The sequence below is a fragment of the Crassostrea angulata genome, chromosome 9 (assembly GCF_025612915.1).
Source record: "Crassostrea angulata isolate pt1a10 chromosome 9, ASM2561291v2, whole genome shotgun sequence".
NCBI classification, from domain to species: domain Eukaryota; kingdom Metazoa; phylum Mollusca; class Bivalvia; order Ostreida; family Ostreidae; genus Magallana; species Magallana angulata.
The window spans coordinates 13,787,322-13,813,798 of NC_069119.1; the positions used below are offsets into that span (position 1 = coordinate 13,787,322).

At 33.1% G+C, this 26,477-nt stretch overlaps 1 protein-coding gene across 3 annotated transcripts in view; it reads right to left on the minus strand.

Annotated features, from left to right (window-relative positions):
- LOC128164085 (secretin receptor-like) overlaps nt 1–26,477 on the minus strand; it is a 41,456-nt gene that overhangs the window by 5,654 nt on the left and 9,325 nt on the right. The window contains exons 1-6 of one of the 3 annotated variants that reach the window (XM_052827814.1): nt 24,438–24,704; nt 10,533–10,632; nt 6,745–6,855; nt 3,555–3,691; nt 2,234–2,328; nt 590–758 (exon numbers count right to left, since the gene is read on the minus strand). In XM_052827814.1, the coding sequence (XP_052683774.1) occupies nt 590–758; nt 2,234–2,328; nt 3,555–3,691; nt 6,745–6,855; nt 10,533–10,632; nt 24,438–24,509 (684 nt within the window). In that variant the 5' untranslated portion in view covers nt 24,510–24,704. Of the gene's footprint in view, nt 1–589; nt 759–2,233; nt 2,329–3,554; nt 3,692–6,744; nt 6,856–10,532; nt 10,633–16,862; nt 17,159–24,437; nt 24,705–26,477 lie in introns of those variants that run through there. The other 2 variants (XM_052827815.1, XM_052827812.1) reach the window with 2 other exon arrangements.

Sequence of the window (26,477 nt, forward strand, 5' to 3'; positions counted from 1 at the left end):
CGCACAGATTAGTAAAATCTTGTTAGCGAAATTCATTTTATGGTTTACAAACGAGACAAATTCGTAACAGCCTGATCAAATCGGAAATTTCCAATTGGAAATCATGTTATGACAGCATAATTGATGATTTCACAACTGAATATGAGGCTCTTTAGCAGGTCTGGGTAATCAGTTTTTAATAAGTGTGTGCTTTTTATTTCCAAAATATTACTTCTTTTTACTTTTTAGATAAATAGAGAAAAAACGATGTTCTCTATGAGGTTAGTACTAAGAATCAAAACGGCAACATTTTGTTTCCCATTCTTCCACCGGAAGTGCTTCTAAATAAAGCGGAAACAATACTCGTAATAATTTCGAACATAAGGTTAAAAAATATAACTATCATAATGCTTCAACACCAGCTAGCCAGACGTAAGCCTAAGGTACTGTCATGTTGTAAATTCTGAGTTTACCGGGTGGCATTAAATACAAAATTTACAACATGACAACGTTGTGAATTTTGTATTTACTGCCACCCAGTAAATTCAAAATTTACAACATGACAGTACATTTGTATGATTAAGTTATCAATGCAGCAAAGGTTTCTTACCGGCCCTTCCTCTATGAAGATAACGGTGTGATATGGCGTCTGTTCTACGTCTGATGGCAGACCCAGCCCCTGGACCAGGAGGTTCTCTTTCAGCAAAGAGACAAGTGCCCGTAACATAAAGGCTATAAATAGGTTGAGATGGACGGTGTTCCTCGGGCAGTGTAGCCTTCTACAATGTAAAGTGTGTGCATACAAAATGGTTATTTTCTTGCTGTAGATTTCTAAACGCAAGGCATAAATAATTATCCGTGTAAATTATCTGTGAAAATCTCGAGAAGTTCATCTTGCGAATTTTCTCGCGATTTGATGGAAAAACGGTATAATCGCAAATTAAGTACTCGCGTAAAATATGGAATCTACAGTAATCATTTGACATGTAACTATGGATATATATTTTACCAATGGTTGTAGAATGCACGTGGACACGAAAGACCCCATTAATATTTTTTTTAAATTTTTAAATCTTTAATTTAAGCTTTGCAGTTTTAAGGCACTGGCATATGTACTAGACGAGTGTCCGAAATTCGCAGCATGTAAAAAGTCATAATTATGAATTGATTTTGTATCTTTTAACAACAATTCAATTTAGGTTTACATTTTTCGTCCAAAAATATAATCATACAAGATGGCAGACGTCCCCTTTAGATAAGCATACTGTAAAATATATACCAGATATGTGTTTAATAATCCACCATCTAAAAATATCTTAATCTGTTTAATAGCTTTATGCCAATCACAGAGACATCTGCAAAAAGGTTTTATGCAATGTATTTGACTGTCTCTTTTTTTTTTATCGATATGCACATATTGCCTTTTCAGTTAACTTTATCACAAAGTCATTTTGACACTTCATTAGAGATATTCTACAATTTGAAACTTGAGATATGTTTTTTTTTTTTTCATTATTTCATAATAAAACAAAAATGGGAATGAAGGCACGAATAATTTCATAATTAATCGGAAAAAAGATGATTTAATCACCTTTGACAGCTTTCGCAAAATTTTGTACTATTAGGGTCAGCCTGACCTGATATTATATTCCTTTTAACATATCTAGATCAAGTTTTATGTCGGTTACAAGGTCGTTTTGTTTACAATCCCTTGTGTTAAAATAGCGATTTTTTTCTCACGCACTTCAAAGATTGAATAACTTTCAACTGCAAGTCAACGGTCTTCAAATATTGAATGATTTCAACCACTAGTCAGCAGTGACTTTACTATTTAAACACTATTAGAAAACCGATTTTTTTGGACATCATTTCCTTTCCGTCCTTGCATGTTCTTGTTCTGGATTAATTAGAAACATAGAACCGAAGACATAAGGTTTCTGTTTTGGAATGAAACCTTCTAACATGTCTGTCGATTTGTGAATGAAGAACACAATGACTCCACGCTAATACAAACAAAATATAAAGACACAGGAAAAGAACAAAGTTATCTTCGTAAAGAGTGGGTATTGATAGGGAAAAGAAGTTTTAAAATTTTCACAAAAACGTTTGAATGATCTTAATCATGAAAATGCTTTTGATTAAAAAATTATCAAGGACTCGCAAAAATAGGCTAGCGAATAATTGCACAACTGCATTTTAAAGAAAATTAAAATCTAAAATAAATGTAACTATAATGCACATGAGCTGTACTTACTTGAAATAGACCATAATGAATACTGCTACAGTCAGGGTAGCAAAGGACAGTCCATACCCGATGTTATACATGAGGCGAATGTGTTCCATGTGAGTCTGAAATAGATCATTACCTCATACATACATGTTATTACATACCTCTTAATGTGTGAAATTATTTAGTGCAATAGAAATACCTCATATACATGTAATTACATACCTCTTGTAATAAAACTACCTAGTGTAGTAAAAATACCACATGTATATATGAAATAAAAATACATGTACCTCTGAAATAAAATACCCAAACCACGTTTTTATTACAAATACCTCATGTATATGTAATAGAATTCGTTTACACCTCAAGTAATAGAAATGCCATATGTAATAGTTCTAGTATCTCACATCTCTCATGCAATATAGAAATATCTCATGTAATCGAAATACCTCATACGTGTTTTGTAAATATTATAATTAAATTACATTAGCACCACATGAAATAAATCACCATGCAATCACTATCATACTATCTCATGTAATAGAAAAAAAAATTATCTATGAATATGTTACATAATCTTGTCAATAAATACAAATATAAAGGGTGTAAAAACACCTCATACATGTATCTTTAAAAAAACAACAATATTAAACAAATATGGCACACAATGTATGATGAATTGATAAAGTATCTCTTGTATCAAGTATCTATTACTAGTAATAATTTTATATGAAGAATGAATAAATCATAATAGAAATGCGCATTGTTTTTTTTTTACATTAGGCAGCTTGGCAGAAAAAAAGACTTGCTTACATTTACACAAAGGTACCATCGACTGCAATATCCATCACAATTAGTAAATCTCTCTCTCTCTCTCTCTCTCTCTCTCTCTCTCTCTCTCTCTCTCTCTCTCTCTCTCTCTCTCTCTCTCTACGTTTTTACTCGTTAGCATAAACGTTCTATAAAATTTAATGAATCATCCCAAAGAGAACTTCTTCTCATACAGAGTGATAATTGTAATGTAACCTTAAATCATATTTTACACCGTTAGAATATAGCCTTTAGGATGATAACGCAGTGTGGCGTAAATGTAACTAACTTTTATAACGTGTTTAATATTAGATTGTTTCGCTATACCCGTATCTTTATCATTAATATAATATGCTGTTTGTGGACACACACGAAGGTGAAATGGACAACTTTTTTACTGCATACGCATCAAAGAAGAATACCAATGAAAGGGCAACTTCATTAATTTCGCTAAACATATATTGTATATGATTTGATGTAAGCTTTTTAATCTTCTACATACAGATCATAAGTGTGTGTTACAGCCTCCACTCACCTCTAGAATGCCCCCGACTTTCGGTTCGTTTGTTATTACTTTCTTGTTGAAGCACTGAGAATAGTTGGTCCATGTTCTATTCAGGACCGGATGTACGTACCACTGTCCGTCCGGCATGCACTTCCGGGAAGCGTAATCTACAGAAAAAAAAAGCCGCCGTGGAGTATTTTATTAAACACTTCTGTATTTACAGGGTTATTTTCGCCCCGAATATATTTTTCGACCATCTATACTTTTAAACAGTTTTAAATTAGCTCCGTCTTGAATTCGTCCAGACTGAGTTGTTTTAAAGAGAGACAATTTTGATATATTTGAATTCGCAAGGCTTTAAATTCGCGAAAATGGGCGAAAAATAAAACGGGGTGAATATTTAAGTGTATACAGTATGTACCTTCAACTGAAATGCCAATTAATTACAAATAAGCTGTATGGCATTAAAAAAGGAACATTTCATATAACCATTAAAACTAGCCATGCTATGAAAGCATATCCATATTTTCTGAGAGAGAGAGAGAGAGAGAGAGAGAGAGAGAGAGAGAGAGAGAGAGAGAGAGAGAGAGAGAGAGAAACAGATGGTTGCTAAAACTAAAAGAGAGGGGGAGGGCAAAACTTCAATCAGCAAAAGGGTGGTTGCTAAAACTAATAATCATACGTGATTTTTCAATGACCTTCATGTTTTAGGATAACAACTGCCATGCATTTGATTTATGATCAATGATCCATAATTTATTTAACAAATGCTTAAGATATAAGATATTACTAAAGGTTACCCTGTCAGAGAACTAAGACATGTACCAAATACGAAAGATCTTGATTGTTATATACACCCACATACAAAGTGACGAAGTATAAATTGAAAGCAAATCGATGGAAAGTTTACATTATAAGTTATCTGATAACGAGGGCGAAAGAGGCGAAAATTAAACGGAGTCGAATATTGCCCTGTATACAGTATCAAGTTAGCTGAGAAAGTATTGGGTTCTTTTTTAAATATATCCCTAATAATATTAATATAATGAATTTGATAATTATTAATATTGATAAATAATTATGATTTTTTAATTGAAAAAATTGATATTGAATATGATAATTGTAAAAATGTATGTGCAAAGATAGTTGTCATATATTTACATAAAAAATGTACATTATTTAATACTTCATATTCTATGTACGATCGTGGATGAATATTTTCCCTATTCACATACAAATTGTTGTATATATTTGTTATATTCTCCATGTTGTAAATCACAACTAAAGAGACAACCTAAACTTTAAACTGCTTATAACTTAGTCCAACTGTACACACATTTTACCATCATCGTATTTTAATCAAATTACTTGTTTATTGTTACTTGAAGTTTGAATGCTTTTTTGAGAATTTATAACAAATTTAAAGGTACCAATTTTTTTTATTAAACCTGTGAATGCGTCTTTTATAAGTGGTATATTTCAAATTGACCCGGAAGCATTTTATAACTCTAATATAGCCGTACTCTTAATAAAAAGATCAATGACTTTACGCGTGAGCTTTATATTAAGTTCCACAGACTGTGAAATCCGTTAATTCTGACGAACTTCCATGGTTTCACTCAAAATATCACACCTTATCATATCACTAGCAATGTTAAGTGCAATTTGACGCCGCATTCAAAACACAGTGAGACCCAGCTACTCGAGTATCGCAGAGAGCAAAGGTGTGGGTTTACTCTTATAGCTGTAACTAGGCTAAACAATAAATTTTATTATACTTTCATGTTAAATACTGAAATCTGATTGGTTTAGACGCAGTTGATAATCCGTTCTATTACCCCAGCGTTAGCAACACACCTAGCAACGGGTAACACAACAAATTGTTACATGCGCGTAAATTATGCGCGTACGGTTCGCCGTAGAATTCACTTCAAAGCAGTAAAATTTTCTTTAAAATTAAGACATTCAGTATAATAAAACAAATAGTACTTGTTTGGGAGGGTAACTGTTGAAATTGACACCCCGAGACAACCATTGTCAACCGACGCGAAGCGGAGGTTGACAATGGTTGTCTCGGGGTGTCAATTTCAACAGTTACCCTCCCAAACAGGCACTATTTACATAATAACAGATGTCTCCGCATATTATGACTGAATAATAACTTATACAATTTGATATGGAAGCTGATGGTGTATTGAATTTGCAATAATTATTGTTATTAAAGAGTATTTATACATGTAATAGAATTTCATGCGTAATTATATATTAATGTTTTCAATGTTTCACATATGATTGAATTCTCCAAGGAAGATGTGCTAGAAGTGAGCAATAAATATATTAACGTGAACATGAAGTGTCAAACAGAGTTTAAAGGGATTATATGTCTTATAAACATCAGGGAGTATTGTATTATTTTCATATTCTGTCTACCATATTATACAGAGCCAATTTTGCCTTATGTGGTACATGTATGTTCTCGTAATAAGCAATGCTAGAATTCACGTGAAGCTTAAAATGAAATTGAAGTGATTTAACGTAAAAAAAAAATTGTGTGGTGTGAAAATTACGTAGACTTTTTCATATGAATGTTGCGATTTTTTTAACGCGAATTTCGCGTTAACCTTACGGGAGACACAATTGCCTGTGAATTGAGATTTAAGAGGCAAACAGGCAAAATGAGATATGTGATTCAAATGTCACCACCCAACCGCTCCCCTCCTACATGTTATTGACCCATGTTTTCGAAAACTGTTGTGAATGAAATATACCTCAATTGATTTGCAACAACAAACAACCGAAAGTAATGGCATTGATAAACCAAATCGAATTTTATCATTTATAATAAATAATCAATCAGTCAGTTAATCATTAAATCATTCAATTTAATATCGATCAACAAGTCAATAAATCAATCAATCAATAGGTAAGATTTTTTTTTTGGAACTATAGATACACCCCCACGCCCCCCCCCCCACCGGATGGGGATTTTCATGATTTTGGGATTTAGTTTTTTTTTTTGCTTGTCAAGATTTCTGAGGATAAGTCTAGCCCCTCCACTTTGAATTTTCTTCCGACGCCACTGGGAACTACATGTACTCACTTCAAACACAATTTTTTGGACTTTTTATCCGGCAGAGCTAGGCTAAGAAAAACACTTCGAAGTACAGTTGAGGTGATTTTCCGAGCTCTGTCGGGAAGTCCCGAGAAGTTCCGAACTTACTATTGACGTAGAACCCGTTGATGTAGTCCGCACACTGCAGGTGTACCGTGGTGTTAGGCTCCGTGTCGGGCCAACAGGAGATTTCATCCCACGTACTGTTACAATATAAATCTACAAACAGAATAATATATACTGTAAACAAATTTTTATTCGCGGTGACTTTACTTCGCGATAAACTGTCGATAAACTGGTTTGCGAAGACTAATGTTCGCGAACAAGCCTTATCCATACCTGTATAGTTATAAAAACTATAGACAAAGGATTGGTTCGCGGCGAGAAATATTTGCTAACCTCGCGAAAATTTCTCGCACGCGAACAAAAGTTGGTTTACATTTGTTGCAGTATAGATATGCAATGTTAACAGCAAACCATATAATGCATGTTTTACAACTCATGGCAGTTGCAGTATAAATCTACAAATAAAATACCATACAATGTATGCAAACATCATATGATATAATTTCATACATGACATGTATACTGTTGCAATAAAATTTTTCAAACAAAACACAGTGATTATATGTTACGTAAATAATGCTCATTTTAAAGTATGTTCATTCTTTTGCCAAATATCTTGCATGACATTATAATAATTTTTTTTCTCATATTAGAAAATCTATTACAGATTTTATTGTGCATTAATATTATGTTGAGAAAGTAGTTCTTAGACATATTTTGACATCGTTTGGGACCTGTAACGTCATCTTCATACTTTTATAGTTAAGGGGGGGGGGGGGGGCTAGCGAAACAGCAGTTTAAATCCTACTTGACTCCGAAATTGATGACCGTATATTTGGTCGGCAGACGGTCAAAATCAAAATGGTATGTAGGTGGGAATGTTTCCCATTAATTTTTTTGGCATATTAAATGTTTGCAAGAAAATTGTAAGGAGTAGGGCTTCATATTAAAATTAAGAAATGTTGTGCACCCACCGTCCTAGAAACAAGTGAAGAAGTGGTGGAGTTCGATACCACCCCCTCCTGCACCCACCGTTTACGCTACATAAACAACATGAATCAGTGTGAAATTAATTTGAAAGTTATCGTTTTTAACCCCCCCCCTTTCCCCCTTTTCGAGGAGTTTTACAAAGTAATAATTATATTCTGATGAATGGTTGTCAAAGCCTGGTTTTATGTGTATGTCATGATCATGGTAATCCTTGTCTGAATTAAATCATTCACTGATTATTTCATATTTTATTTTTGCTGGCATTTACAACAATGTTATGCCCTTTTTAAAAGTAAACCACATTAACAAAAGTCGCTTCGTTTCTAACGCTTAATAGGAAAAAAAACCTTTGAAAAGTAAATTTTGATATAATGAACACTATTTATTTTCCAAATATCTTGAAAATTTGTAAAATGTATAATGTTTTCATTTCTGCATATTTCAAATCATAGCATTTCTTTAGCCTGTGTGAGTAGTGTTTTTCTATAATTGAAGAAGAATGACACTAAGGTTTTTAACGGACATACGCTAATTGGTCTCTGACAAGTTCCATGCTGTGTTTATCCCTACCGGAAATTGATGAAGAGCTTTTGTAACAAAACAAGATGATTGAGTTGTAAGCAAAACCTTAAAGCATTATAAATAATGTCATGATCCATAACTATAGCCCTCTGTTACTGCTCTTGTTTCCACGGCCAAGGTTAATACGTAAAATTAGCAAGAGTCCGCCATTATCTTGTTATAATGTGTAACATGACCTTTTTCCCGTAACTATAAGTACTAATTAAAGATCATATAACAGTGTACTGGAGACGCAGCATCTAGGAGGTTGGGAACGAGTACACGGTATGAGAAAGCAGGAAAAAAGGCCCAAAGGCCACGTAGCTCACCTGAGTAACAATGGCCATAACTGATCAAAAAACCTTTAGACAGCCTTTAGAGTATTAAACACAGATATCTAGATAACTTAAAAGAGTATGTATCTTGTTTACAAAGATTGCCAACATTTTCTCCACATACTCTTGATTTAAATCATGAGCTTCTTTTTATGTCTCAGCTTTAAAATTTATAAAATAAGATTTATAAACAAAAGTTATATATCTATTCCTTATCAAAAATCCCACCATCCACCCTCTAGTGAAGCCCTACCGGATCCCCGTGGATCAGGAGTTAAACGAACTTGCATCTCCACTACTTGAGGATACTTCCACACAAGTTTCAGCGTGTCAGTTGGTTTTTAAGATCTTTAATAAAAGATAATTTTTCATATGCATGCATTCCAAAAGTATGTAAAAGAATGAACCCCCATTGTGGCCCCATCTAATACTTGGATATCATGATGTGAACAAACAAATTGAATATCCACTACTTGAAGATGGTTCACCCAAGTTTCACCTTTTCTGACCAATTAGTTTTTAAGTAGAAATTTTAAAACTTTTTTTTTCTATATACTCCTGTGTAAAAAATAATCCACCTATTGTGGCCTCAACCTACATTCGGGGATTACGAGATGAACAAACTTGAATTTGTGTACAGAACCTGGGGATGCTTCCACGCAAGTTAATCTATTCTGACATAATGGTTTTTTGAGAACATTTTTTTTTAAAAGATACCAACAAATGATGAATAAATCTTAAGTACATGTATCTCCCCTTTAAAAAGGGTGTGGCATTTGATTAAAATTGAATCTCCCCCACCCAATAATGCTTTGTGCTGGGGTTGGTTGAAATTAGGCCATTGGTTTTAGAGAAGATGAAAATGTAGAAAGTTTACGACAACAACGACGACGACAGACAAATTTTGATCAGAAAAGCCTTCGGCTCAGGTGAGCTAAAACATTTTCAACATCTAATTTGTAGAACATTGATCAACAGAACTTTAAAAAAAAATAATAGACAAACGAAAAAATGCACTCATGATAATATATAAGACCGTAGAGACATAGTTATAAATCCAAGTACCTGTAACCATAACCTTCAATTGACATTGTCTCTAGAAATCTACAATAAATGTTTGTCAAAGAACAGCAAGATGAAGATAGAAGTTATCTCATTACACATAAAATAAAAAAGGGCGTGTATATGTTTGACTTTTGGGGATTTTTTAAAAATTCCAAATTAGAAAAATGAATTATTTGGGTCAATCGGGCTACGGCCGTAAAGCAAATTATATTTTTATGTCCTGATCAAACAAACTTAAGAGAGATTGCGTCCTTGAAGTGTGAACTGATGAATAGTACTCTGGCTGGGGCCCTCGTGTGCTTTAATTATGTATTACATGATACTTGCAGCAGTTATTGTGTTCACAGAAAATTTTAAGGATTGTGCATAGATTGACGATTTTAGTAGAGTAATTTGATCTGTGCGTACATAAAATGAAGCCTTAATAAAATCTATTGAGAATTATTGTCACGAAGAATATTCTGTAGAATTGCATGGAGCTGACTCCCTTTCAAGAAGGAAGCAGTTTCTGTTTTTTATTGCTTATCATAACGTCCTGTGAGAAAGGACTAAGCAATATCTTGCCCTGTCAATATAACCTGTAAATAGGATTATTTTCGCCCCGTATTATTTTCGCCCGTCAACACTTGCAAACAGTTTCGCCCCGTCTTGAATTCGCTCAGTCACAGTTGTGTTTTTAGAAAGATAATTTGAGATACTATAATTTGCTTAGTCTTTAATTCCTCCATTGACAATCAGAGCGAAAGGGGCGAAAATGTAACGGGGGCGAATATTTCGCTGTATACAGTAAACAATTGTTGAAAAACTTTAATTATGATTAGTAAGTGATGGGGTTGAGGATGGTGATAAGTTTGATTATGACGTGCTGTTTATCATTACCCCTGTTTAGATGAGGTCCGAACAGCATCTTTCGGAGACATCGGATTTGTTCCTTGTCTCGCATTCTTTCTTGATCCTCCAAGCTAATGACCACTTGCCCCTGTAGAAAAGAGATTGGACATTTCAGTTTCCGTAAAGTTTCCATACCTTTTTCACTGAGGATAAGTTCAATCTCCTGGTTTGCGTTAAAGAAAATAAAACAAGAATATCCAAGACAGAATACCAGTATCATGATGCACCCCCCCCCCCCCCCCCCCCCACACACATATATTGCATATTTTAAATTGCGCCATCAATTTGCATTTGACAATAAATTTTCTTACATGTTAGGAGTGGTGTTCAAATATTTGATGAAAAAAAACCGCAACGTCTATTATCTACTTCATAATGCATATTACTACATGTACTTTATCTAAAAAGAAAACTTACATCATTCAAAATTTGAATTTCAAATTGACAACTCTGGCCATTATAAGCTTACACCAAGGCAGACACAATGGACACGTAGAGGATTTTATGCGTAGCCGCACGCAAGTTTTCCAGGCATCAATGTTTTTAGAGATTGATATCTCGAGGGCCTGTAATTCAATTCCATTTAAACAGGAATGGCTTTAATTATAACTTGTCATGTTCTTACACCTACACACGGAGAATTGATATATATTGCTTTCATAAATGTTTGATTTTATGGCAGGATAAAGCATCATTTAGAAAGTTTTATATCTATATGCGGTATGAGTGCCCTACTATCATGACGATAGTTCAATTCCAGTTTAATTAAGTCGAAGCACTCACTTTTTAAACCCATTTACTCTGATATAATATATATACATAAATCAAATGCGACAAGCGTCAAATTCGACTGTTTGCTAGGAAACTTGAAGCCAAATAATAATTCATATGAAGCAGAATGAAATAAACAAATAAAAAATTAAACTGGAGTAACTGAAAAATTGACAGAGACGGGCAGACAATATATGCCTATACGGCTCTTGCGACCCTTTTTTGGCTACAAAATTGAAAAAAAAAATCCACAGTAAAACTTCTTACTCTATTTAATTAACGTTTCATACACCAAACCGGTTTCTATAAAAAACTTCCAAAATGAATCGATAATAAATAACCAACTCGTCAATATCTACATTAATTTTGTTTTATTGGTTTATCTGACCTGAGACAATTCCAGAACAAAATAATTTCTTTTACGTTAGTTTCTAGTTTAAAAGCAAAGACAACGCAAATTATACACGTAAATGATGGATTGCTTAGCGTGAATTAAAACAAGACGCGTGAATGCTGGGGGGGGGGGGGGTGTTATTGCGTGCTTTAGAAAGTTTCCGACTGTTATGCAAAGAAAGATTTTAAGTAATATATTGCAATTATTTAAACAATAAAATGATTTCTTTGGTGATTCATTCGGAATATGAAGGTAGCGACATTGCAGGAAAAATTCATAACCCGCATGAATAATCAAAGAAAGCATTTTATTGTTTATATTACCATCTTTCTTTAACTAATAATAAATTGATTATGAACTCAAAAGTTAGTCAAATTCGCTAAATTACTGTTAATGTACATAAGTACGTTAGCTAAAAGAAACAGCCAAATCGTCTCTTGTGAGACTTTGAGTCTGGCATCATCATGATTATTTCGTGCAGTCCGTGAGTTTACTTAGGTCACTGTAGATACAGACCAATCGATAAACAGGGAGTGTCAATTTCAGTCCTGTCACTTTCAGCCGCTGTAGATTTCGACCAATCGATAAATGGGGCGTGTAAATTTCAGTTTGGCTGTTTCTATAGAGCTATGAATTGACTATATTTTTCCGTAAGAAAAAGAGGAAATTATGCATGGTAGATGTAAATATACTAGTATATGCTATAAAAAGTGAAATTTCGCGAGCGGATCTGTGAATATTTTCTGATGCACTGAAACATTTTAATTCAAGGACCAAATGCTTTATTTTTTTCGTTGTTATTTTTTTGCGTGAAAAAAATACACCAAGGCATATTGTGAATGCCATTACAGGAATTGCTCAGTGGAATTTGATTTAGTAAGTTAATGTCAATTTGATTAAGTGCATCAATTTTTCTTTCATAGGTTCAAACTGGTTTAAATATATTATAGAATTGCTTTTTAGCGATGTAATTAATTTATCGGAAGCGTTTTCCGCTTAAGGCGCTGGATAGTCATGTAGAGTACAAATTATGAAATGCATCGCAGATTCGTGCAACTTACAAGTCAATGTGAGGTAAAGATTCTACCCGTGGTGATTGATTGCAGGGAATTAAAAGCCAGACAACATCAAAATCAATCAATTAACGTTAAACATCTTTAATTGATATCAAAATGTAAATGTTGCCTTCACAAAGACAAGGCTCCTCTTAAAAAGTTACTTTTGAATGGATGTAGCGTCTAGACAAGATACGTCCGACTGCTTAAAACCAAGACCTTGATTATGTTACAAAAGTAACGATGGTACCAGCTGCTTTTGTGCATGTAGTAGAATTGAAGAGACCATTAGCGCCATGGCCCTCTATTCTCAGTTATACAACTGCTTCTCTTAAAGAAGTCGTTACTGCATCTATATTATTTCATAGATCCATTTTTGTATAGAAATTTGTGTGCATCTCGGCAAATATTTACGTAACGTTTTCAAGATAATATTTTTTTAAAAATCGAACAATGCATTTTTTTTTTGCAAGATTACAAGAGGCAATTTTTATCGTAAGGATAATGATTTTTTATTCGATAACTTAACGAAAGCCACTCGGGAAGTTCTGCCATTAAAACGCCAATGAGAGCTATAAAAATATAAGCCCTGCTGAAACTAAATTTAAACAGAAACCAATTTTATATACATCTCAGCAATTCTAAATTTCTGCGTCGATATATCTTTGAATGAGAATTGACAAGACTGAATATAAACCAATCAATGAGAGCAGATTCTTTACAGAATTAGGTCTCTGGGGAACTTGAAGATCATACGATGTTTCCTTCTCAATTTTACGATTCTTAAAAAGTTTAACTTTAGATTTTATTCTTCGCAGAAAGCAAGATGGATTTGTTTTTATTCAAGCCATCAAACAATTTTTAGAATAACAATTAAGCATTTTATTTTAACTGACGACTTTTGTTAAGTATACTATTTTCAAAAGTGATTTTGTAATTTTTGAGATTTCGTTTTGCCATTTCTTCCAGTATAGCTGCGCTGCTATGATATTATCAAGAGTTCTCTGTGTTTGATAAAGCTATATAATATTCATGATATATAAAGAAGTGTCCAGTAATTTAGAGTTTTTATATCATTATATGGTGAGGGTCTTTTGCCTTCAAGTACAATGCATGTGTATCAAGTTTTCAATTTATGTTGTTGCTCCCGATTACTTGAAGTGTTATGTAATCATATTACATAACACTTGTTATGATAATTTAATCCTAATGGGTATTTCATTTTTTTTAGCCACTCGTCCATATGTCATAGCGTGGAATTCATTCATTTTACAAAATTACATATCACTTTCAAGAATAACTTTTATGGCACGGATAAAGATATTCTCGATTTTTAATTTATTTCTAATACTTCGTTGAAATTGGCAAATTTTTGACTGTTTTTGGCGCATATGTATTAAATCACTTTACTACAGTGTATGATCTACTGTAAACAAACTGTTATTCGTGTTTCAGAAATTTTCGCGACGTCCCTAAGAGCCAGCCTTGTAATCTTGAGTATTTCCCGCCAGGAACCAGTCCTCGAATGCCTCTAATATTATAATGTTCTAGATAATTTTGATCGCCACCAACCACTTTATTTCCAGTACATCGCGAAATAAAGTTGTGGCAAAAAAAATGGTCTACAGTAATAAGTAATTATAATAATATATACATATTTTATATCTTGATCATAGTTTCAAAAAAATTAAGGATGTCCCATAGAAAAATATTCTTACCTGTCTTCTCTTAATACCTGTACACCATGAACGATGAAATAGGTTGCTGGTAGACATAAATGCAAAAATATTTTGTAATTCACTAATCAAATGATTCACGGGTGACTCATTTTGGTCCCTATTTCAACGACATTTGTATAATCATAACCTTTTATTATTGGTCAAGGTACTCGGTCGCTGTTATATAAACTCACTTAAGATGTGAGTAAATACGAATTAAGGAACTTCAAGGTCACAATTGGTCTAAATGTAAGTGTGGATAAAGCCCCCATAAAAACTTTAATTATATCTTGGGAATTAAAATAGAAGGACTTTTGATAACACAATTTGTTTCATTAAATTAATCAGGCAGTTAGCATCTTGCGTGTGCTTGCAAGATTGCATGGAAGGAAACATATTAAAGTACATGTACATGTATCATGACATTGTAGTGTAAAATAAAGAGGGCTGGGTGGACCTGGCCAGTTTCAGACTGTATTGATCTCCTTTGAAAGAAGAGCTTTGTATAAAGATATAGGAAAATACTCAAATCTTAATGATAAAATTTGTGGCTAAATTGACCAGGTTAATTTTTTTTACTATCTTACACGCTCTAAGGTGCAGACTCTGAAAATTATTGTACACGTTAAAGATTTAATAATATTTTCCTTCTGTCAAACTTATCAATGGTTATGATGTCCTTCTTCCGGGTTTCATTTAACGTGTTGAGGCGATGGAGGGCACTAAGTCATAAACAAGATTGAACTCTTCCAGATGCTTTTAATAAACCTCAATTTTTCATTTACGTGAAGTTTTGTTTTTGAAGTGGCGTTCTTGACTGACATCAAAATGAAGCCCTATTACTACAGATAGGGCACGGTGGCGAAAAAGTGCATAGAATTCTGATCGGAAAAGAGAGTGCTCGAAATGCGTTACATGTAGTTTTATCTTACAGACGTGATTCGAAAAGAAATTGCCATTTTGTTGGTTCATCATGAAGGTCATGAAAACGGTCACAATACTGTGTATTAAAAGTAGGCATCTCAGAGAATCGAACATTTTTCAGAAACTACAAGCTTTAAGGAAGATTTCAAAACATTATAAGAGAACGACCTCCACCTCCTCGAGCCCCCCCCCCCCCCCCCCACCTAAACACACACCCACATAAAAGCAAATCACCTCCCCCTCCCTTAAGTTCCAAGATTAGTATATTGTTACATTTACACTGCACTTTCATACACAGGTCAAAACATAGCTAAATCTTGATGCTGATATGCGTTTTTAAATATTTCCCCACCGTTTATTGATCTTAGAGTCCTAGGTGCAAGCAAAGCATTTTTGTTCTGATAAATGTGTGTTCTTTGAAAAAATAGTATAATAACAGATCTTATCTATCAAGTCCATCCCATTTCAAAGTATTGATCAATTTATAGATGTATGTCAAGGTTTAGCTCTAAAGTTTATCATTCTTCTTGAGAGAGAAAAATATTAGATGCATTCCTTCCTACAAAACGAAATTAAACTTTGATAAATGGATCTGTCGGAAGCATTTCACGTAGCTATTTAAAAATTTCATGGCAGAATTTTTTTTTCTTCAAAAAGTGCACATTTTTACAACATAACTGTTTCATAACACACAGTTGAAATTAACAATTACACTAAAGTACATACAACAAACAATCACCGAAGTGTTGATAAACGCTTGATTGTCTTACAATGATTACGATTAAGGAAATACTTTTATGCCTCTATCAAGTAAGTGGCATTTGTATTCATCTGTTACTTAGTAGTTGTTACATGACATGTTTATGCAATTCAAAGCAAATTGAAACATCTATTTATACTGCATGTAAGTACCCTAGTCTAAAAATATCAATTTCTTGTTGGTGTATACTTATCCTAACATAATTGCACCAAATAAAATCTAATTAATTAGAGGAATTTAAAATCAAATTGCAATTAAATTCTAGGTATTCAACGCTTTTGCAAAATTATAGATACTTCATATTATAGAGTATACAATTAATAACTGTTTGTTCGATCCTTTTTTGTGATTTAATTTTTTGTTGTAATTGTACTAAAATGTACTACAATATTGTATTGCAATAACGCCAATATCCAAGAAATCGTAAAAAAACATTTGCCAATCTTTTTTTTTTTAAATTGATGCATTTGACATTCCCCGTTCAAAGAAAAAAATAATGGAATATTTGATCAAAAACCCCTTCTTCGCTACAGAAACCATTCTTTTTATCTGGGTAATAGAAAACATGTCCTATCATAAAAAAAACATTGCCGAAAATATTCAACCGTTGCTATAATTAATTGGCCTTCTTACAGATCTCGAATCGTTGATATCATGCAGATTTAAAAAAATAATAGTCGCAAAGTTTTAACTTACCGACATTTTTCAGAGTCTATTTCTCAAGCCGCTTTGTTCCGGACAAAATATGTAGAATAAGAGGTTTTGATAGTGACAATCCTTATGGTCAGGCGGGACGAGAATATTCATACATGAATCTGACAGATAGTGTCTCAGTTAGGAGCAAAACCAATAAACCAATAAAAAAAATGACTATCAAACCGAAATTATTTCGATCCCAGATGTGCAAGAATAAAGTACCGCTTGCACATTGCAATAAAGCGAAGGGTGCAGTAAAGACACCAGCAGAATCCCATTGTTGACAGAATGGATCTCCACTGGATCAAAGGACGGGATATTTACTATCGGGGTAATGAAGGGGAATACTCGAGGTCACGTGCTCTTGACTTTCTTAGGGATGAACTGTATACCAACAAGTGCAGGGGATGCGTTCAAACACCACGGCTGGATGGAGGAGCCATTTAAGGTCTGTTAGCGGTCTTTGAGCGGTCTTTGAGCTTGATCGATCGTTACAGAGAAGAATCGGATTTGAGATAATTTTATCTCGTACGATAGTCTTCATTAGTACGCGACATGTGCTGCTTTCTCACAAAGATATTAACAGCGAAGTTGACCACACGCAAAAATGGCGGACATTGAGAAAAAAAGATTAATACCATGACACTGCATTTATTTTCTATTTAGGATAATACGGATATCTTTACAGAAATATAATAATTTACACAATACATATTAAATGTATTACTTGATATTTTGTCAAATTAGATATAATTATTATATGATAATTAAAATATTTAATGTTTAACGAAAATACGAATCTTAGTTACAAAGTTTCTATAATTTATTGCATCAAAAAGACATTGCGTATTACACAGTTTCTATAATCTGTTGCATCAAAAATACAATGGCGTTTTCTGTATCTTCGACGCTTTCTAACATTTAGCTGAACGCAATGCATTGTTTCTTGCCATCATCATGAAAGACAGCATTCGTTCACAGGGAATTAAAAGGGCTGGATGGTTATGGCAATTTTTTAAATGAATAAATCTCTTTGAGCAGAATAGCTCTATAAATATACATGTATATAGGAAAATAATCAAATTTCAGAAGCTAAAAAATTGGAAGTTTTGCTTAACTAAATTCTAGCTAATAGCTAAAAACATTGTATCTTAAATTTCTAGGCAGATCTTAGTACTGAAAATAAATCCACCATTAAACCGGCTTTGTCATATGCAAGCTAATGCTTCTTAATGAAAAATAAAGCATCCTTTAAATCCATTAGTTTTGATATCTGTTAAAGAAAGGAAACATACATGCATTCTTATCAGAACGAGTTTCCGGTTTCTTGTCAGTTGCACAACCTATTTAGACATCTCTATATCAGACAGACATCAATGTCAGTTGCATGACAAACGATCTCTTGTTAATTTCGAATCCATGTCACATGCAGGTGGCAGGAAAACGTCACAACCCTTGCAAAATTGCAACATGGAAAGGATACAGCAATCAATCTATAAATCTGTCAAATTCTTCGACTTCAATAAAGCAGACAGTTACAGAAAAATTTATTTACTATTCAATGAATGCGTTTTCAGAAAAAATATATACTATTTTCATCTTTTTTCTAATAATTATGCGATTCAAACTTTTTAAAATAAACATTAAATTGATCGAAACTATAACAATCGTCATTTTATTATGTGACATGTACCGCATTGCCCTAAGAAAAACGAGATCTATTTAGCACAAACCCTTTCTATTTTGTGCTGTTTTATCTGATCTGCTTGACACCCTGTTTGCGAGGAGTTATTTTCATTACAAAGGATACAGAAAGGTTTTGTTTGTTTATTTTGATGGTTACTGACGTTGAAAGCAACGCTTTCCAAAGAAGAAGGGAATTGATATTTGTAATGAAAAAAAAAAACTAATTCAAAGCCCAAGAACTAAATGTGGAATACATTGAGACAAGGAAAATAAATCATTCAGTTCTTGAAATGGTGCCTTTTTTCCCGACAAACCACCACAGAGAGAGAGAGAGAGAGAGAGAGAGAGAGAGAGAGAGAGGAGAGAGAGAGAGAGAGAGAGAGAGAGAGAGAGAGAGAGAGAGAGCGCACAAACGCACTGAAGATTTTTCCTGTTGAAAAATAAAACTTATTTTTTTTCACAATTAAAAGTTAAAATAAGTTGATATGTAAATAATATAGTCTTATGTTGTGGAATGATAAGACTTAGGGTGCATGTGAAAACAAATATTCTCAATACTACCGGTATTTATCATTATTTTATATTTTGTTTAAAAGGTATACTTAGCTATAAAATAGAATTTACGGTATATGGTAATATGCGTATTAGGAAAACTAAAATGCATGGTATTTTTTTTTTTTAGAAAACCTTTCTCCTGAAGAAATTTGCAATTATTCAGAACAAAACACTTTTTATGTAACATTGGGTACATCCGACTCCTTTTCAATATAATTGTGAAAATGAATGGCACCTTTCTCTTCTTTTGATTTACTGTCTAGACGAAAGTATTTCTGTTTTGTTCAAAAGCTATCGATAAAAAAAGAGAAAATCGCAGTTTTATTTCTGTTCGGAAACAAAAAGGTGTAACGGTTGAAGCCTATAGAACTTCGCTGCACTAGTGCATTTGTTATTGACAAACTGCTCAAGTTTGCTATTTTTCTGATAGATTCCATAGCAGTCTCAGGTTTTAATTTGTTTCCTTCAAATTTTCGACTAAATCAAACTATTTTTAACCTTACAAATAGCCTTTAAGAGCAATGTCTAGTTTAAATAAAAACATCTTTAATAACTTTTTCCGTATGTACAATAAAGAAAGTTTAACATGTATTGAAATTCATACCTAAATATAGCAATACTCTTTATAAAATTTTTATCAAATTGTCTAGCTTGGTAATATAATAAAATTCAAGTGCAATTATCTAATATAAGGGGATGTAATCATAAAACAATTTTAACAATGCTATAACGCCTGCTCATTTTTCAAAATTAAATCATTGTACCGGCATTTCTATTTACATGTATTAGAAGAGGTGTCGATTTAATCGGTTTTTCAAAATATAGAAATCTAAAAAAAAAAAAAAAACTCCAGAGGAAAATACTTGACGCCACAAATGTAAAACATCTTAAAAAGGCGTGTTACAGACAAAGGCTTTTGAGTGGATGGATGTTGAACAAAGCAAAGTAAAGATTTCCAACAAGTCAATGACGTAAGCGTTTTCATTGTGACTTCAATAATAACCGTGCCATGCAATAAAATGGAACTATTCTTTTGTTACAGTACAAATAATGTAGAAAGCTGAAGATCATTTTCATTTGAATTGTACTTTCATGAAAATTAAACAAAAATCACGGACATTTCTCTATAGTTTTTGACGTCATTTCCCTTTTGATTTTAAGAGTACCTATTATCACACAATTCATCCTCATCGAAATGTATTCATAATCCATATTAACACTGTAGCGTACATTTAATTCAACTTCAAATATTATAGTAAAACTGTTCATTTTCATAATTTGAATTTTTAAATGATCATGCGCGGATCTAGAGGGGGGTCGGGGGGGGGGGGGTCCCGACCCCCCCTGGAAAATGAAAATTTATTAAATTTACATAGTAAAATTATCGCGAAAATATGCCTCGGACCCCCCCCCCCCCCCCCCGGCAAACACAATTATCCTTCGGACCCCCCCTGGAAAAAATTTCTGGATCCGCGCATGATGATAATAGTTTCTAAACTCTCTTCAGTAACGTTTATTTTGAAATAATAAAGAAAGGCTCAAATCAATTGAAACAATGTTCCGTATTATCATCTGGTAGAAAAACGTTTAATATTCCATTCTTCTCATGAAATACATTCTTTTAAAAATATATATATATGACAATAAAAGTACTAATATACATGCGGACTTTTCACAATACATGTTATTGCATATTTTGAAGCAAAATACGATTCTTAAAAAAAACCGTCCATAATGCACTAGAATTGGCAAACCACGATTTTACCTGAATTATTTGTTATATATACCACCAGAAAAGAACACAAAAAGAAAATACAGATTTACATAAATATATAACTGTTATCAAACGACCAAAACCTGCCAATTAGACATCTCATTCATATCTTCTAGAAAAAAAGGACTTTTCATTGAATTCGCTGTCACGTTGTTATTCAAAGATGATAGAAACGCTGTCCAAATAAATTTGATCTTGTTGGCTCTTGCATGCAAGTACAGCTCTTGCTCAAGTAGCCGGCGTTATTAATGGCGCTAGATAATGCTTGTACTAAGCATGTTTGGCGGGCGTATCAAATGGCACGCTTACGTCGTTAATAAAAGATAAAATCATTTTTTTTTTACTCGATTTCCGTCGGTTTATATCTTTCCTGTATTGCTTACTTTTATCGGATTGGTTTGCGTTTGTCAGAAATATGTTGTAGTTTTGTAGATGTGACAGCTTCTTGTAATAAATGATAGCGCTGGCCTTGGATATATTTTGTATAGTTACGACTACATGCATGTCTAGTGGTCATAAGACATGCGCGGATCTAAAGGAGGGTCAAGAGAAGGTCTAAACAACCCCCCACCTGTCAATTCAAATTTCTTTATATTTACATTATTGAATTGCCAAAACTATGCCTCAGAATCCCCCCCCAGCAAACTCAAATAACCCCCATCCCCGGAAAAATTTTCTGGATCCGCGCTGAGATGATAATGTTTAATGGTCACTAAATGAATGAACATATTTATACTTTTTCAAATTCATACATTCATATTCCCCAATCAAAACACTAACGAAAGAGAGAGAGAGAGAGAGAGAGAGAGAGAGAGAGAGAGAGAGAGAGAGAGAGAGAGATGTAAAAGATTAGTGAGGGTTAACTTAACTGATATAAACCAGCTGTGTACGAGTGAATGAAAAAGATGATGGTTTACAAATCACAGAAACTTCACACTACGTACAATATGTACACAGAACATATTCAGTTCTCTGTTTGCATCGACCCCCTCCCCAAATCTGAAATGGAAAGCCGAAACACGTTTTCGAAGCAAACAAGGGGTAGGGGCTGTTGTCGAATTATTCAGGAATTTTTTTCCCGGAAATAAAACGACAGATTTGATAGTGTAGCTTAAGCAGAAGGAACTGTATCTCTGTATACGGGAAAATCGGGTCGACGACCATAGAGCTGTTCTGATATACATGAAACGGTGCCGTATTTATCGATCAGTTTTAAGAGTCCATGAATGTACAGATATACCACTTCCGGTAGGTATATCAATGAACCTTCGTACGTACATATCGCGATTTATTTAATCGCCGAGGGCATCAGATGAAATTCAATACTCATTTAATATAAGCGTGATATCGAGGCATCTAATTATATTTTGTGAACGACGCAGTATGAGCAAACATCACTTAGATAAATCAAGATATTTAACCTATTTGGATTTACCTTATGAATTTGAAGTAGCGATAAAAAGGAATTATATCTAAATAAAAATCCAGTGTATTTTATTGTAAAGGATTAATTTATTGGAAGTTCACAACAATTATTTGTAAAAAGTGTATTACAATTCGAAATTAAGTCAAAACAAATTATGTTGTTCCTCTATTAAAATAAACTTAAAGTAGAATATTTCAACAGGAGATACTTAATTGGTTAATCGTATAATTTTGCCAGGAGATACTCAACTTAGAGATAATTTGGTTAATCGTATAATTTTGCCGTGAAAAGAAAGAAGTAAGTAGCTCAAAAGGCTAGGTTGTCAACAAATGAACCATCACATCCATCTTAAATATTTATATATGATATTTTTTTTTGAGTCATGAGCTATTATATAGTAGCGAAATGTTCGATCAAATCAAGCTTTAAAATTTGAAAATTTTCCCATATCTATATAGAACACTCTCTTTATTACACGTAGTCTAAAAATAGGCATTACCATCGAACAAATAACACGACTAAAAACAATAACGTTAAAGATCAAAATAACCACACAGTGTACTTAAATTAAATACTATGACAGAAAAGAGTTCCGAGTTTTGATGCTCTCTGATATTCCAAAACATAAGATATGATGTTCAAATATATTGAATCAGCTGATATATAAAAGTTCAATGCATAAAAATGGCCATATTCCATATCTTCTTTACGTGAGATAATGCTATCAATTCTGTACTAAGCGCTACCCCTCTTATACATCATCCTTGCATTCCCGTATCTTCTAGCGGTCTGTCTGATTTCAAAACCGGTCTTTGATTCTTAACAAAACGTCATGCTATTAAGTGTGATGCTCCCTTTCATAAAAGCCACTTTGCGGTAACAAATTGGCAATTTAGATGTTAGCATGCGATTTCAATCGAATTAAGCGGTTTACTTGTTTTGGATAAGCAATTGGGCAATTGTTTTGCAATCCGGATTTTTGCACGATTTCCTCCCCTATGTCAATATAAAGGTTGCTCATGACCCTTTGATAAGAAAAACAAGTTGCTGTCCTTTAAAAAAGGACTGTAATACATGGACTATGCATGTGTTTCCAACGAAAACGTGAAAGCCTTAAAATTTTCACAGATTCCACCGATTCTAGCCCCCTGCTTTTATATGAAGACATCTGCAGAAGAGAACTTAATTGCAAAAGTGTTATGATGTATATATAGTAGAAAGCCTGGACTTATTGCCTTCAACCACTAAATGTGTACATTGTATCACGTAGATGTACATGTACATGAATGACCTTTTACCTCAGAATTAAACATAATCATATATATGATATACAATCATATTAATATAATATACAATCATATTAATGAAGATTGCATGTACATGTATAGTAACCAGTATTCGGCGAATTCACTTCTTCATATCCCGCATGAATCACAAAAGGAAACCATTTTATTTTTTCTAAAAATATTTACCAGATGCTTGTAATAACTCAGTAGGTATGTTTTAATTCGCACCTAACGCCCACTGAATATAAAAGGATTTAAAAAGCTTGAGGAAAGCGGGGACATTATCATTCAGGAAATCAAATCTTGTTTTCATACAAATCGATAACTATATACAGTCCCTTAATAAAACTACAAGCATGAACATCTTTAAAATTGCGAAAATGCGTGGACGTAGAATTTATGAGCATTATTTCAAATCTGCAGTTAAAAAAAAACCTGGCTCGCCTTTGTTCATTGTAATTGCTGTAACAATAGCAACGGAAGGTAAAATTACAAATCTTTATTCAATGTATATATTTTGGATACTTCAGTTCGGTTGCTATGTAAACATTTTGAATTTGTTTACGCAAAATGCTTATACATTCACGATTCTAAGGTACATGTGTACTTTATATGGCTTTTGATTCTTTTCATTCTTTCTATAAACTTAAATTCATACAATTATTTAAGAGAGAGGGACAGAGAGAGAGAAAGAAAGAAAGAAAGACAGAAAGAAATTTCTGCTGAAAAAAACCACATTCAAAAAACATTAAGGTTTATTTTAAGGTCTTAATTTGATAAGTTCATTTTATAACTACATGCATAAACACAAGGTTATTAAAAATTATTCGAGTCAAAAATTCACTCACATTATTTGATGAATATCCGTGCTCAGAATAATTCTCGGGGACAGTGACAGGTGTCCTTACTGTAAAATCCATGTCCTAATGTCTTAATGCCACCCTTTGTTTGATTCTTATTGTTTATCTTACAACCATTATATGTCAATTATACCATGTGAACAGTATTTCATCAAAAGTCAAAAGTTTTTAACACGGAGAGTCAACATCTCCACTTCTCCCACTCTGAAGCTTATTTAATCCTTCGCTTGGCGCGGTATCATAGATGCTGAATGCGCGAAAACGATTGGTAAATTGGTCAAATAATGTTCGGTGTTAACGCATCGCATAACACAGCAGTTTGCCGATTCCGTTTAGATTATTTCGAAGGGAAACGAAATATTGATCAAGGTTAAGATAAATCAGATTAATTGTCACTGTAATTGGAATTAAGCAGTCGATAATTCAATAAACTTAGTCTTATCGTGGGTTTGCACCTTTACGCAGTATTGTGGTGAGTTTTCGCATTGAACATTCCTAGCAGATATAATGAGAGTGAACTTGTTTTAAATTATATCGATAGCTGTTTCAGTTCATGACCAAAGACATAAAACCCTCAGAGTTCGGAAACAAGTAGCAGTAAACAATTACATGTATATTGAAAAACAACCGAGATGAGGAGTTTCAAAAGAATTTTTTATGGGGAAGTTGATGAGCTAGATTTTTATTAATATTTAAGTACAAGTAATATTTTTCTATATTTTATTGCATGCATTAAAAACATTATTTAAAACTGATTAGTTTATGTTTATCGCTTTTTGACGTTTTCATTGAATGAAATCTCTTTATGAGGTATATTTAGGAAATAAAAATTTTCAATGAACACGACTTTGCTGGCGTATATCGTGATGCATGCAGCTATGACATGTAATACCAACTGGTGACTGCAGTTCATTATGCCATGCTCTCAGAAAGTGGTGTTTGTCGTAATTTAGATTTCCGTGGTTCCATCATGATTCTGTGAACAAAGACTTTAAGCTAAAGTAATTGTTCGATCGTTCAAAGTTGGTGATTTTGCTTCTTTGGTATTTTTTGTTTGTTTTCAAGCAATTAGAATTGCAGAAATGTTGCTAGAATGCACATAATTATGTAATTTAGTTGTATTGGTTTGAAAACTAAACCAAACTAACACCCGGGTTTCGTAATCCAAGAATACAGGTTGGCTTGAGGAAGCAATTAGGTTTAACGTGCTAGCTCACCAAAATGAATCATAACATGTTCACCAAAAACTCTTCCAGGTGTACCCACAGTACTGTATTAATCATTATTTGATCCTTACTAAGTGATAGAAATGACAATTTGCAAAATGAATAGTAATTCAAAACCGAGGACGGTAACTGTTTTGATTTGTAGTGCTTATAAATTAACATAGCACAAGATATATATACTCTTTCCATCACCATCAAAATAAAATTAATAAAACACAATAAGAATTTTATCGTTACAGGCATACCATTTATATCGGTGGCTTATTGCTACATAAATACCTACATACTTACAGTTATAATAAATATTGATATGAGATTAGAAACATAATGATATCAAATGAACACATATGGCTCAAGTTCGAAAAATATATTAAATACCAGAATACATGTAATATAAACAAAATGTGTTTTGTACCCAAAATAAAAGTATTAGTGAGCACGAACATGTTGTATTAATATATACATGGATCATATAAAAAATGATTCTTATTAACCTTATCCATCGTTATCATCATCTTCAAAAACTGGTGAATCTAGTGCTTTCAATTTTTTGTCTCTTTTTGTGCATTTGGCAAATTAAACAATTGTTTTACCTCAAAGGAGCAATACTTATTGATTTACAATCAAGAATCCTCATGGGCTTCAAACTCCTTTAATTAAACTTTCAACATATCTTCGATTCACCCCAGGTCATCGCATTCTTGTTTTCAGGCCAAGTACTTATTGACATTCGAACATATTCTTGTACTTTATATTATGTAACATTTGAGCTAACCTTTTGAGTCTTCTGATTATCTAATCC